We start from the raw sequence: 15,524 nt of genomic DNA on the forward strand, positions 1-15,524 counted from the left end.
TCTCTTTTTTGGTGTTTGTTCATTCTCCAGGGGATTTCTTCACTTTGTACTTTGTGTCAGGGTTAGATTCTACTCATTTTGGGGGTAGGGAGGTAACCTGAGGTTTTATAGTTTGGTCTGGGGACCCGTACTTTCACTGCTTCTAAGGTTTTGTGATTTTGGTAGACTTCTGTCTGCTGTCCTGTTGTCCACAGTCTGGTCCTTACCTTGGTAGGGCCTCTGATCCCATGTCACCACAAGCTGAAAGTGTTCCTCTTCATACTGGAATTAAGACCCAAGACTAGATAATAGGTAAAGGACATGCCAAAGTGTGCCTAGTCCTGTGTACAATGCTAAGAAAATGTACAACTACAGTCTATTTATGACCAGGTAGTTACCTAAATTCATCATAATCTGTAAAGATTAGCATCCCTGGATGCTAAGTGATCCCAGTGGTACTGTCACTGTTGTTCCTTCCAATTCCTACAGTGGATAATACTAACACCACATGGGCTTCTTGCCAGCCCCCACCCTAGTATCTCTAGACCTCTCTTTCTGCCCTACCAAACTCTCCTGGTCTGGAAGGATGTCTGACTGTGACTTTTTGTTGGTTATCCCACCCAGAATTTGATTTGGTACACTCTAAAAAAAGTTGTTTAGACATTTCCCTTTGGAGAGCTAAATGCTCATTTCACTTGACCTTCTTGTCTCCTCCCTCTTAAATCCTTTCATTCTGTGTCTCTTCACTATTGTGAAGGAGGAATATGGTTCTTAGAAGTGATGACTCTTGTTAGGATTCATGCTTCCACAGATCTGCAGGCCAGAAGTTTGCAGATATCTGGACCCTTTTCATACTGATTCTACAAGCAGTGACCAATGAGGTCATTCTGTTGAATAAGGCCAAAGGTTAAAATGGAGAACTACAGTGGAGGCTGCTTGAGTGGAGATTGTTAAGATATGACCACAATGGGGATATGGAGACAAGAATAAGTCAAAAGGCTGCACACCTTATCTAGTAGTTATGTGACCATGGCTCTGGCTTGGAATTGTTAAAATCAGAATTCAGAAAGCTAAGACTACATTGAACAAAGCCCATAACTAGAATGAAATGATGAGGTTTTGCTACATCAAAATAACATGGGATGGAGAATATGTTCCCTCTGGGGAAATAGGGTGGAAAGGATGTTTTTGCTCTGGCATACAGTCAATTTCAAACCTCAATTTGTGGACCTCTGTCAGCCACTGAGTGGCATAACTGCCCCTAGCATACCCCAGGATCCTATCCTAGAAAACCCATCCTCAGCTATGCATTTAATCCTTCTCCTAATAGAGCTCTACTTGTGTCCAGGCTGTCCTGCAAGACAGTGGCCATTATATACCTATTTTTCACTCATGTTGAAAAGTTTCTGGTAATGACTTGGGCACCAGATTTGACTTAAATCCTGGTTTTGGCCTCAAGAATAAAGCCTCTAGCCTTTCCAGTTGATCTTGACTACTACTGAATGTAGAATAAATGGCATGTGAGGAGAATGATCTCCAGTAAGATCTGGATTCATGCCTCATTTCTAGTTATGGCAGCTAATTCTCATGTGTTCCCCGCTAGGAATGAGACAACAGATAAAAAAGAATACCAGGTATTGGGTTTGTGAGGTGTGTGAGGTTTAGCAGTGAGAGTGTCTGAATTCTAACATAAAGCTCATTTTGGGAAATGAGATAATGAATAAATACAGCAGCTCAGTGTCAAGAAGACACAAAATGTAAGCCATTTCCACTTTCATTATAATCTTGGGACTGTGCATTCATGGGATTAACATCAAGAAATAAACTAAAGCATGGTGACATAGAACACTAAGATGAGTCATGGCTTTGTTTTTTGTGGAAGACTCTGGATTCAAATTCTAGCCTTGAATTTTACTTGGTATATGATCTTAGGTAAAAACATTTTACTTCTCAGGGACTCAGTTTCTTCATTGTTAAAATGAAGATGTTGGATTACATGACCTCTATGTTCCATTCCAGATCTATTATCCTATAAAAGAAACCAATCAAATCCATATCAATTCTTAAAATATTTAGTACATGCCTATGGTGTGAGTGACACTCTGCTTGATCTTGGAGATACAAAGGCAAAGAAAAAAAACAGGCCTTGTCCTCAAGGAGCTAAAACCATAATATGGAACATAAGACAAGTGCAAATTAAGTATGATACAAAGGAATATATCATAAGCTTTTTATTTCAGGGCAGATTCCTTCTGTAATACAGGTTCTGTAAGGAGTGACATTTGCCGTCTCTTTTAGGTGGAGATGGCCAGGCTACTGGGGGTAAGGATGGTGGGGAACTGCACTGGCATTTAGAACAGGGGAACAGAATAGAACAACTACTTTTGGATGGAATTTAGTCCTTAAAATGAAGGCAGAGACAGGAGGGAGGGAGTCTCTATAGGTCACTAACTCAGGCAAGAGGTGATGAAGAAATTGAACGGTAGCAAGCAGTGAGCCCTAGAAGATCGCAAAGATGTCCAGAACACAGGTGATAAGGGAACAAGACCCCTGGTGATTACATTTTTAAATATAAGTGCTATCTCTCAAGATTACCGTTCCATTAAATGCAATCAACAAGGTTGGAAAGAGAACTTAATTAGTAAAAGAGAACAAGGGTTAGTCATCACCAAGATATTAAATTACAGTTATTTGAAGCTAATATTGGTGTTTTATCCAGTATTTCTCATGACCTTGGAAGAGTCTCTAGGACCAAGTTCCTGGCTCTGGAATCTGATTTGTTCCTTAACCATTCCAGAGTGTTCCTCTCTGGCCTTAGCAGGATCACATAGCACTTGGGAAAAAAGATGAAGCCCAGTAACCCAGCACTGGAGGCCAAGATGGCAAAAACCTCCACAGTCACCATGTCCTTCCCCTTGGAACTCTGATATGTGGGAAGGAAAGAGACCCACACACTGCAGAAGACCAGCATGCTAAAGGTGATGAACTTGGCTTCATTGTAGGTGTCAGGAAGGTTCCTGACCAGGAAAGCCACCATGAAGCTGCCCAGGGCCAGGATGCCCATGTAGCCCAGGACACAGTAGAAGGCAATGACAGAGCCCTCCTTACACTCAATGATGATGTGGCCAGGTTCAGAGTGAGGGTCTGTACTTAAGAATGGAGGTGAAGTCCCCAGCCAGATCCCACAGAGAAATACTTGGATCACAGAGCAGAGAAAGACTAGAGAATTGGACACCTTAGGCTGTACCCACATCTTCAACCTGCTCCCTGGTCTTGTGACCTTAAAAGCCAGAACCACCATGATGGTTTTGGCCAAAATAGAAGAAACTGCCATTGTGAATACAATTCCAAATATTGTTTGCTGAAGAAGGCAGGTTGCTGTGTTAGGACGGCCAATGAAAAGCAAAGAACAGAGGAAGCAAAAGATGAGAGAGATGAGAAGCACGTAGCTCAGAATCCGGTTGTTGGCCTTGACGATGGGAGTGTCTCGATGCTTCACAAAGATCATAAGGATCAGAACTGTGAGAAAAGAGAAGGAGAGAGCCATGCAGGTCAGAATCCATCCCAAAGGTTCTTGGATACTGAGGAAGGCTGTTACTTTGGGGAGACACTGGTCCTTCTCCCTGTTTGGATATTGATCTTCTGGGCATGTCACGCAATTGTCCATATCTGCAGTTTAGCAGTCAAAAAAAGCGTATATTATGAATCCACTCTGTCCAGTCTTGTACTAGGCAGTGGGCAAACAAAGTATAAAAGCACAATAGGCCCTACCCTCAAGGATCTTGTGCTTATTTTCCTGGTGAGATTCAACATATAGATATATATGTAAATTGAAAGTGAATAGATGAGGGCAAGAGAACTAACTGGGTGAGATTTAGTAAAAAGAAGTTACATGAACTGTGAAAGAAGATGAGGATGTCAGTAGACAGAAGTGGGAAGCATTATGTTATATCCATGCAGTATAGTCTGTGCAAACTCACAGAGACAAGGGATAGAGAGTGAAATTTGGGCTAGAGCCAATAGTCCAGTTTGGATGGAAAGGAGATCTCAAGAAGGAGACTAATATGAGAAAAGGCTTGATACAATTCACTCTGCATTGTATGAGAACTTTGAATACTAAGCAACTAATGATTACTACTTTAGCTGCTTTGGAGAGGGTGAAATTCAGAGGAAGAACAGAAAGACCAGTTAACACAATTTACCAAGATAAGGTAAGAGGTGAGGAAAGCCTGATCTAGAATGATGGCCATGTCCATGGAAAGAAGGGAATGGATAGGAGAACAAAGAAGTTATGAAGAAATTTCTTTCTAAAAGTACACAAGCAGGCAAGGGTGAATGAAGAAATCAATAAATGTTGGTTCTCTTGCCCTCATTCAATTATATTTGGTTTACTCAATTTTGCATATTTTGCATCTCATGCATAGAATTATTGTAAGATCATTTTGCTAAAAACCACAAGAAGTATGGGCATAAAATGATCTTTTATTATTATAAATATGTATATCTAAAACCAAAAGCAAGCATCATACGTAATGGGGTTATGCTAGCATCTTTACCAAAAAATAGAGAATTCAAAGGAAGAATGTCCACTCTCCTTGTTATTTTTTGTTATACTTCTAGCAACACAAGCAATAGCAATATAATGAGAAATTAAAATTAAAAGTGTGAAAAGAGGCAAAGAAAAAATAAAACTATCCCTATTTGTTAATGACATAATGTTTTACTTTGAAAATCCTAAGGAATCATCAAGCATACTAGAAAGAAATTGACAATAACTTTAAACATTAAGAGGAATATTCAGCACTCATGGATGAGCCATGCCAATGAAAATGCCAACCAAAGTTAAATTACAGTTGCAATATTATGGCAATCAAATTATCAAATAAATGTTATACAGAACTCAATAAAATACAAAAAATTCAAGATCTGCAATAACAAGGTAAACAATAGAATGAGGTAGGGTTGAAAGGGTGTAGTGGAAATAAGCAAGTTAACTTAATGTAAGCATCTCTAACTTGTTTTAAGTCCCTGTTTCTTGACCAATGAATTGTTACATGGACTGCTTTTCTGTAACAAGATAAGCACCTGAAAGGCATACTTTTGCAATGATACGTGTGTCCACAAATCTGGTAAACAACCACTAATGAATGTACTTTTTATTAATAGTGCAATGCCTGGCACATAAGTTATTTAATAAATGTTTCTTGGATTTTATGTATGTGTCCCAAAACCAAAAAAGGATTTGTTAATGACATGAGTATGCCAAATCTTGTTAACAACTGATAAACAATTGCTAATGACGTAAACTCTGATAGATTGCTTAAATCATAAGATTAGATAATCAATCACCAATCAGAACGTAGATGTAGCTTGTAAATGTCCTTAGAGAGAACCATAAAAATAAACACAGGAAACCATTGATATCAGCCTGCTCATGACTACCATCTAGGACAGATTCCTCCTTTTCTTACACTTGGAGATTTGTTGGAAGGCAGGCACACTAGTGTATTGTTGGTAGAGCTGTGAGTAAGTACAAACATTTTGGAAAACAATTTAGCATTAGGCGAATAAAGTGACTAATAAGACCATACCATCTGACCCACGGATCTCATTACCAGCCTTATACTCCAGGGAGGCCAATGAAAAAAGTCCTCACATACACCAAAAGTTTTCTAGCAGCACTTCCTGTGGTAGTAAAGAATTAGAAACAAAGTAGATAGATGCCCATTGACTAGGAAATAGCTAAAGAAATTTTGGCACATTGATGTGATACTATTGTGCTATAAGAAATGATGAATGTGGAAGACAGAGAAGTAACAAAAAGCTGTACAGAGAAGCTCTACTCTTTTCTGTCCCAAATCTCTCCAAATAGATTTAGAAAATACAAAAATGCAAGACTGAATACTGAAGGAGAAGTCCAAGAAAACGTCACAAAGAATCATTTATTTTAGCAGACACTGGGATAGGATCAGTAGATAATGTCAGTAGATAATGTGGATGGTATCTGGTCAGCAGTGCACCACGTGGAACACTCCAGTATGTAAGGAGAGTCTGGGTGCCAAGGCAAGAGGAACTCACAGGCCCATATTAGGATACCCCTAAACTCCCATTGGAGCGATGTACAGCAATAGGTGCCAACTGGCAGTCTTGTCACCAATTACTTAGTTCTGAGGCACAGCTCTAGGGTAGAGGACAAAAGGGAACCTACATCCAGGGGGTGGCATTCCAAGGTAAGGATACACCAGTAGTCACAATCTCATAGGAATAAGTTTGGTAGCAATGTAACTCTGAGTCCAGAAGCAAAGCAAGGTCGCACCTTCTAAATAGTCTGAAGCCCTCAAAGAAATAACCAGGGTGATGACCTCAGACCAAAGAAGAACTTGTAATTGTGTTACTCAGAACCAGCAGAGCTTCCCAACTGGCTGATTTTAGCTACGTCGAACTGCAATCTTCTCTTGCTTAGACTCAGATTTAAATCAAGTGCTTTTGGAGTTCAGACCATGTGGACAGCAATTAGCTTTGCAAACAATCACTTTGGGAGCATTGAAAGCTTACAGGTCCTTAGGGTGAGCTCTCCCTGTGAATCTGGAATAACATACCCCAAGAAAGAAGCAACAGGACAAGCCCAGGCATCCTCTCCTAAGGAAAGGCTAATCCTTAAAACAAGTCCTAAGTCAGGTGGTAAGCTAGAAGAATGAGCAATCGAAAAAAGGAATCCCACCAAAACTGGTAACAGGAATAGTCAACACACAACCCCAAAAGAAGAAACTGACTCCAAAATATCTACAAGCAAAGCCTTAAAGAAAAAACCCTGAGGTTTACCTCACCCCTTGTATATTTGCAAGTGTGATAAAGGATGAAACAGTCAATGTTGGAGAGGTTGGGAATAATTTCAACTGGAATTCCTGGAAGAGATCAAGAAAGATTTTTAAAAAGAGATTTTTTTTAAATCAATGAAATTGAAGTTCTGGGGGAGATTGGAAAATAAATGAGAGCTATTCAAGTAATAATTAGAAAGGAGATTAATAGCTTGGCACAAGAGGTACAAAATGGAGTCCTAGCAACAACTGCTCTGAAAATAAGAATAGATCAAATTGAAATAAATGACTCCATGGGGCAAGAAAACATCTTAAAACTAAGGGAAAAGACTACAAAACAATTGGTGAAAAGGTTAAGTTTCTCATAGCAAAAACAGCCAAATTCAAAAGCAGATGAAAGAGAAAACATTTAAGAATCATTAGAGTATCTGAATTCTATGACATAAAAAGATACCCTAGACTTCATATTCCAAGAAATATTAAATAAAAAACTGCCCACATCTCTTATAACAACTGGGCAAAGTGAAAACAGAAAGAATCCACTGGTCATCTTCTGAAAGAAATGCCAAAATGGTAAGTTCCCCAAACATCAAAGCAAAATCTAGGGCATCTGAGTCAAAGAAAAAATACTACAAGGAGCTAAAAAGAAAGGAATCAATCACTACAGGTCCAATCAGGGGCACACATAATTTAGTAGACACCACCATGAATGAGTGGAGAACTTGGAATACAATATTCCAGAAGACAAAGAAGAACTTACTCTGTAAAACTGGATATCTTCCTACACGGGGCAAAATGGACCTTTGATGAAATAGAAAACTTTCAAGCATTCTTGATGAAAAGACTGTAGAGCCTTTGAAGTTCTAACATAACAATTAAGAAAAAAAATAAAAAGATACAAAAATTATACAAGAACCTAAACAATGATAGACTATATTCTAATGTGAGGAGAAGATGCATATGTCCCCTCTGCACTATATTATCATCAGAGGTCATAGAAGTATTCTAATGAGGCAACACTTGGGAATGGTTGTGTTATATTTTGATGATCATAAGAGAAGAATTGAGATAGAAAAAGATATTGTTACTCCAACTTTTTTATTATAGATAATGGAAGTCCACAAGTGTTGTACTTTCTACATATTTCGAATCTTTTAGATGTATTGTTTAGTTGTTCTGATCATTTTTGCATTTTATTCTTTTTCTTTGTCTTAAAATGCTATTATATGAGATGGCTCTCTTAGAGGGGGAATTTGAGGGATACTGGGAGAAACACTGGTGACATAAAAAGACATAAAACATTTTTAAAAAGAATGAAAAATTTATAAATAGAAGCATGGAAAGAGCTACAAGAACTGATGTAAAGAAAACAATGTACACTCTAATTATAACAAGATAATTGAAAAGAACAACCAAAAAAAACAAAAGTTAGTGTTGTAAAACTATAAAAATATAGATAGCATAACAAAAGAGATAAAACACAACCACCCCACCTGTTTGCAAAATGGAAGGTCCACAAGTGGTGTATATTGCATATATTTTCAACCTTTGTCAATGTATTGATAAGTTATGCTAATTTTTCCTTTTCTTTTTCTTCATATAATCTTTAAAAATACTTTTTGCTATGTGAAATGACTCTTTTGGTGGGGATAGTAGGGGACATTAGAGAGTGTTTCAGGGCCTGGATAATAAAAAAGAAATTAATAAAACATTAACAAAATGTTAGAATGAGGTAAAAGCTAACTGTGAGATTGTGAAATTCAGTGACTGAGAGAATGGTGGTGCCCTCAAGAGGAAAAAAGAAGTTTGGACAAGTGGCAGAATAGGGGAAAGATAATAAGGTCCACTTTGAACTTGCTGCCTTTGAGATGTCAAAGGTCCATTCTGGAAGAGGTGTCCTACAGACAGGTGGCAATGCAGGACTCGAGTTTAGAGGAGTAATTAGGAATGAATAAAGAGATCTGAAAATCATTCGAATAGAAATTGTCCTTGAGTTCATGGGAACTGATGAGTCCCAAGGGAGAGTGTATGGGAAAAGGATGAGATCCAGAAGAGAATTTTTAGGGATCCCTACACTGATGGGGTTGGAGATGGACTGTAAACTATTGGGCACTTGAAATCAGTGCTGATTTTCCCCATTGTCTAACACAGTACCTAGCATATCTTAAGTACTTAATAAATGCTGATTGAATTGATTTGAACTCAGCAAAAGTTTTAAATACAGTAGCTTCCAGATAAGAGGTGAACTAGAAAAAATAATGCCACAGTCATAGCAGACAATGGAGGTGATAATTTTCTATCAGGTTTGGGGTTGAGGGTCCACTGTCTAAAACTGTAGAAAGGTCAAGAAGAATCCAGATTGAGAAAAGGCAGTTGGAAGTAGCAAGTGGAGCCATTATTGATTTTGAGAAAAATAGTGTAGTGGGATCAGAAACCTGATACAATTAGAGAAATTAAGAGGCAGTAGCTTATGAATGAAAAGAGAGCTGTAGAATGATAGCTTGAAGAAATGGCAGAGTCATGTGAAGTTGTGTTTTTGTAAGGAAGTTTTAGACCAGGGCATGTGTGGCGTCCCGATTGGGGATAAGCCAAAAAATACAGTAATAAGTGAAAAGCAGTAAAATATTAAACTCTATAAAAGATAGAAGCCCCAATATGGTGACCTCTTAACAGACCATCTTGGATTCTGAATCATAGTTTGGCATTGAGTCAAAACTAAGATACTATGACCAGAAAGACATAATAAAAATATTATGACCCATATGTTACCAGTACAAGATCAATACACAAACTTATGTTTGGGCATAACATTGGCTTAATGTTCAAGCTCATTACTAATCAGAAAACCAAAAATATCCACCAATCACTAGTGATGCACTCTCTAGCTTCATCTCCCTTCATTTTCTATAATGATCATGGGGATTTTTGTGGTTTTTGGCGTTGACCCACAGAACTATCTGGCTGCCTCCTCAGACTGAAGATTGCCCCTGTTTTCTATATATTTATAACAATTGATTAACGTACTATGTATAATCAATCTGGAGGTCCTTGGTCTCTTCCTTTGGTATCAAAAAGAACACTCCATGGTTATGGGGGAGGTGTAAGATTTCTTAGCCAAGAGAATTCCAGACCTCACAATTGATGTTTTTGGCAGGATACCAAAAGAATGCCAATGGAGTAGGGGATAGATTGAGGGGTGAGAATCCCTGGATGTTCCACATGTGGAGGGTGGTCCTGTATTGGCCACATTTGAACCATCACATAAGTGTGAGGATGGCCTGAACAGACCGAAAGACCTAGAGTTCCTTCTGATGGGATTATGTTCCATCAGGTTGGGAAAAGAAGGGAAGAAAGTTGTCCCAGTATGCTAGCCCCTCCTTCTAGCAATAAAAAAAAGCCACTACCAAGTTCCTAGTTTCAGAAGCTGAGAATAGAAAGTTGCTGGAGGAATTCCAGTTAGAAGAAACAAGTAGAAACACTAGTTTGCAGGTTAGCCAGGTTGCAGGGAGTTAAGCACATAGGAAAGCAATAAAGCATGTAATTGTGAGCATCTCTTTCTCTATCTCCATCCTTTGCTGTCTTCAGCAGCCTGGGGTGAACAGAGAAAGAGGGAGGAAGGGAGAGAGAGAGAGAGAGAGAGAGAGAGAGAGAGAGAGAGAGAGAGAGAGAGAATATACTCAGTGAAGTGAAGATTATTTCAGTAGGATCAAAGTTTGAAAGAAACAATATATGTTCTAGCAAATATTTCTGTATTTTGTTAATTAAACCCCTAAAAGTTCAAAAAATATTTTCTCTCTATCTCTACATTCACAAACTGTGGTCAGGTTCTGGGGTGTAAAAGGACAGACAAGAAAAAAAGGGGGCAAGGCGGGAAACTTTTCCCTTCAGATCTAAGAGAAGAAGGTCACCTCACTGATTATAGAGAGATGGGTTTGGGGGTTTTGTCAGTGAAAGTTTTAGGGTGAAGACAGAGAAAAGGCTGCCCTTTGGAACAGAGCTGGCACTTAATCCTTTCCTGACTCACAAGATGGGGAAAGATTTATGTGAGTCGGGAAACAACCAAAAGGTAATTGAAATTTGATTGGAATATCTAGCTAGAATTTAGGGAGTTTTACAAACTAAAATTAAATACTAGTTAATTTTAAAATAACTTTTTAAATTGGGCTGTGTGTTAAAAATTGGAAACTTGATTAAATTATATGTGACTCCCATTAGTAAGAAGAAATTGTAGAGAGCTATGGGTAAATTGTTAAGCTATGAGTTCCTTTAAGACTGTGGAACCCAAAATTGAAGTAAATTAAAGCATAATCTTAAGTATGATAATTAGGGTAGATTAAATTGTAATATATTGCTACTTTTTACAGTCTTTGGCAGTGGATTGGCTGGAAGTAGTGGACCTGATAACATGAAATGATTGTAATAACTAGTATTTGTGTAAAATATAATACTACAGTCAGTATGAAAATCATCAACCCAGATTCTGTGTAATACCATGGATCCAGGTAATTGAATTCATTCTGGTCACATTTTAAGTGAAATATTGCCTCTCTTAATTTTATGTTTAAGATAAGTCAGAAATTATTATAATATTTGACACTTAGACAAATTGGGAAAATACATAGTTCTGAAATTTGTTAACTGGGTAACCTAAAGCAAGGTACTTCAGTTTACTTCACATGAGTAAAATGTCCAGCACAATGCCTGGCAAAGGACAGACACTATAAATATTAACTATTATTATCAGTTCTTTAATTAGAAGTGATCAGTATACAATGCCATTGGTGATGAGATGCCTGATTTTCTGTATAAGGTAATTTGGAAATGTATTCACCAGGATTGAAGTCACCTGATTGGTAATGGGTTTGTTTCAAGTTTCAAATACATAATATTGTTTCAAATTGATAAACTTTTATATCAGTTATATAAGGCAGCATTTTATAACTTAGATGTTATTAAAGTATGAACTGAGAGAAACTAAAAGACCGTGGAAAAATGTTTGAAACCAGTTATTTTATCAGTCCTGCTAACCCTGTCTTATAGTATTTTTAACTACCATATAGAGAACTGAGTTTTTCCACCTTAGCCTGTAGTTGAGAGGAAGTTACAACTAACACAATTTGGCTATCAACTATGAAATTAAAAGATTGTTAACTAACTTATTTGGGGTTATTGTTCTAATGTTAAAACCTAAAATTGGTAATTGAAAAGAACAGAATGAGACAAAAGTTTGATCAAAATTCGTCCTTTCCATTCAATCTATAACACCTGGGGGGTGGTGTCAAAGAGTATAGCCCACAGCAGCTCTAAGGGTATATGGGGTGGATACCCCAACTCCCCTCCCTTAGGAAGAGAACCAATGTCACCTCCAATGTGGGGGGTGATCGGAGGTCCCATGTGTCAGTCACCCTATACTGGGATCCTAAAAATGAACAAGTCATGTCTGCTCTGGTAGATACATCAGGCAGAATGCACGATGCTGTATGGGAACCCTGAAAGACGTTCTGGCAAGTGGGTAGCCATAGAAGGATACAGGGGAAATTCAGCCAGGGCAAAATAAACTAAATTGAGACTAAAAATAGGGGACTTGCTGCCCAGAGAATCAGTCTGGAGGAAGAATATATCATGAGGTGGGCAGGCAGGGGCAACCCCCTCTCTGGAGTTCTTGTTGATTTCCATTATTTTAAAACTTGCCAGATTGCTAGAAACCATCTGTGTGGGAAATGAGCTTGTTTGGGTTATGGAGTTCCTAAACAATGAACTTGGCCGCTGAGGATTTACAAGTTGAAATATAATATAGAAATGGTTGCTAATGATTGCTTTTTACGCTAGAACAATATAAATTTGAGACAAAAAGATAAAAAGTGAAATATATTAAGTGAAATATGTATTTGAGTTCTGGTAAATTTTTGCTTATTGCAACTCCATGAGAATAAAAATTATTTCATCAAGCCCTAAGTTGTGATAAGTGAAATTAGCCATTTGAGATAAAATCTCTTGGGAATGTAACTAATTTTATTTTGGGGTTTGAATTTAGGTATAGATGTCTTGATGAATCAAGTCAGTGATCCACCATTCAAGAGAGATGCCACAAGCTACTCAGAATGTGATCCTGAACTATTACAGGTGGAGGTTTGCATCTGGGAAAAAGCCAAGAGTACAGCCTTGGAATTAGCCTAATATGAGACTCTCCTGGGTTTGTTTCCCATTTGTCTTCCTTTGAATAGGAATGTTTCCCACCTGGCTATTCCTGAGTCTGGCTATGAGGTGGAATTATTACTGCATGGTTGGTTATTAAATTTTAACTCTCACCTGAAATCAAACAGAGCTAAGGATGCTTTATCCTGTCCCATATATGTCCTTAGGCTTAAACCTGAAGGACCAGTTGGGTGTTGTTATAATTAGTTCCCTTTTTCCTTTTATAACAAATTTCTATAATCAGAGTAAGTGGTCAGTAAAAGATATGAGCACAATGCAAGTATGTGAGACCTTGCTGTTTTAAACCTGAAGTTACTGTAATTCCATATCCCAAACAACTAGGTAAGTTAGTACATGGGCTTGTTATCAACATGCTAATACATACCCTGAAATAGCTCATTCTTTCAGAAAAATAGGGAAACAATTAGGCAAAGATAACATAAGGTCCTTAAATGTTTCAAAGTGATGTAAGAACAATTGGGTATTGGTACAACTGATTGAGGAACCTGGCTGTTATTCTATTAATTACTGAAATTAAATCGGAAACATCTTCAGTTTGGTTAGGGGAAGATACTTTCAGAGCAATCAGTTTTCTTAGAGGAGGTAAATTGTGGAATATTTCATGTTACATTAATGGAAAAATCAGTTTCATTCAAATTTATTACTAATGTGGAAATAACACTTATGTGTAATGTGAATCCTGTCGTACAAATATGTTTCTTTATAGACAACTTTTTGATAGGCACTGTTTTGGAATTAATTACTTAACCATCCTCTCAAGTTAATTTTTTATTATATCTGGAGTTAATTTTTTATTATATCTGGAGTCTCTTATAAGTAAATTCATTTGTGTGACTATCAAACTCAGAGTGGAAACGTCTACCTGTAAGTGTTGCTCCTTATGTTCTCATATGCATGATTAGATCCCCAATAGCATCTGATCCTCCTAATGGAATTGGAATCAGAGGGGGAAAGTTTGAAAAAGTAACAAGATGAAACAGACTGTATGGTAAATGTAAAGGATTGTAATGGGGGCATGTAAAAGAAAACTAAATTTTCTGAAGCTTCAAGCAAACTCTGGGATCCTATTTTTCTGTTCTCCCCTATAACTCTATTGTTAAGACCAGAACACTAAGGGTTGAGTTGGTTTTCACAATACAAACTAGTTATTGGAGAAGGAAAATTTAAGAGGTTGTACTAAATTTGTATTGAGGTCTATTTTGCAAAAAAAAAAAAAAAAATAGCAGGAACATCCAAGGCACATCTACAAACAACACAGAACCAGAAAAAAAAGGAATTCTACTGAAGAGTCACTCCTAAGGACAAGACATTTTGCAGATTTCCCCCAAGAAAAGATGTTCCAGAGACCAGACAACCACATAGGACATCTGGATTCCAAGATGGAATTTGTTAATTAAATGGACATTGGGGGAGGGTTGATGAGCATCATTATACAAATCTCCCCTTGACAAAAAGGGGGAGAATTGAAAAAAAAACAAATTGTTCTTATCCAATTCTGTAATTGATTCTACTCTCTGTCCCCTCCAATATGTTGTAAAACTACCCAAGCAATGTTTATTTGTCTCTGAACCTATTTCAGAAATGCAGATGGCCTGTTCTAAGTTAAGTTCAGAAATTCACCTCATCCATTAATATCCAAATGCCATTGGTTCTTCCTTCACCTCCCCAGGGGTCAGATGGAAGAAAAGTATAATAATTGTGGTAACTTTCTTATTGGTCATGTTGTTTTCCTATCTGTGCTTGTATTGCTTATGTGATTTATGCTTACAAATGAAATCATCCTGGCTGTACCCAAAAAGGCTTTGAACACCCTGGTATAGAGCCACCCCAGGGATCTTGTGGAAAATATTCAGAAACAATGTATGGGTGGCATTGCAGAGGTGGACTTTGAGGTACCGATTAGGGAAAAGCCATAAAATACAGTAATAGGTGAAAAGACATAAACATTTGAACTTTGTGAAAGGTGGAAGCCCAAACATGGTGACCTCTTAACAAATCATAACTTAGTTACTGAATCATAGTTTACTACTGAGTCAAAACTTAGATACTATGACCTACAAAAGCCATAACAAGAATATCATGACTCATATGTGACCGGGACACGATTAATGCACAAGCTTACGTTTGAGCATAACATTGAATTAACCCCCAAACTCATTACTAAGAAGAAAACAAAACTCTCCACCAATCAGTAGTGATGCACTCTCTAGCTCCTCCTCCCCTTGGCTGTTTTTTATAGTTACCATGGGGATTTGTTTTTTTGGGGGGGGGGCAAGGATCCACTGAACTGTTTGGATGCCCTACCAGACTTAAGATTGCTCCTGCTTTTTAAGTATTCATATTGATTGATTAAACTCCTACTTATAACCAATCTGGAGATCCTTGGCCTCTTCCTTTGCCAATATAAAGAACACCCCATGGTTATGGGGGAGGTACAGAGTTATCCAGGAAGGGGAATTCTGGACCTTACAGCATGTCTGTTAGTAATTGGGAAGGATCTGGTAGGAAAAG

The 15,524-nt window shown here is 37.7% G+C and overlaps 1 protein-coding gene across 1 annotated transcript in view; it reads right to left on the reverse strand.

Moving 5' to 3' along the window:
- Positions 1-2,704: 2,704 nt before the first annotated feature.
- LOC114041243 (vomeronasal type-2 receptor 26-like) overlaps positions 2,705-15,524 on the reverse strand; it is a 43,995-nt gene continuing 31,175 nt past the window's right edge. The window contains 1 exon segment of the mRNA XM_027859593.1: positions 2,705-3,655. Coding sequence (XP_027715394.1) covers positions 2,705-3,655 — 951 coding nt within the window.

This window comes from Vombatus ursinus, unplaced genomic scaffold (assembly GCF_900497805.2).
Source record: "Vombatus ursinus unplaced genomic scaffold, bare-nosed wombat genome assembly UNPS02014170.1, whole genome shotgun sequence".
Classification (NCBI taxonomy): Eukaryota; Metazoa; Chordata; class Mammalia; order Diprotodontia; family Vombatidae; genus Vombatus; species Vombatus ursinus.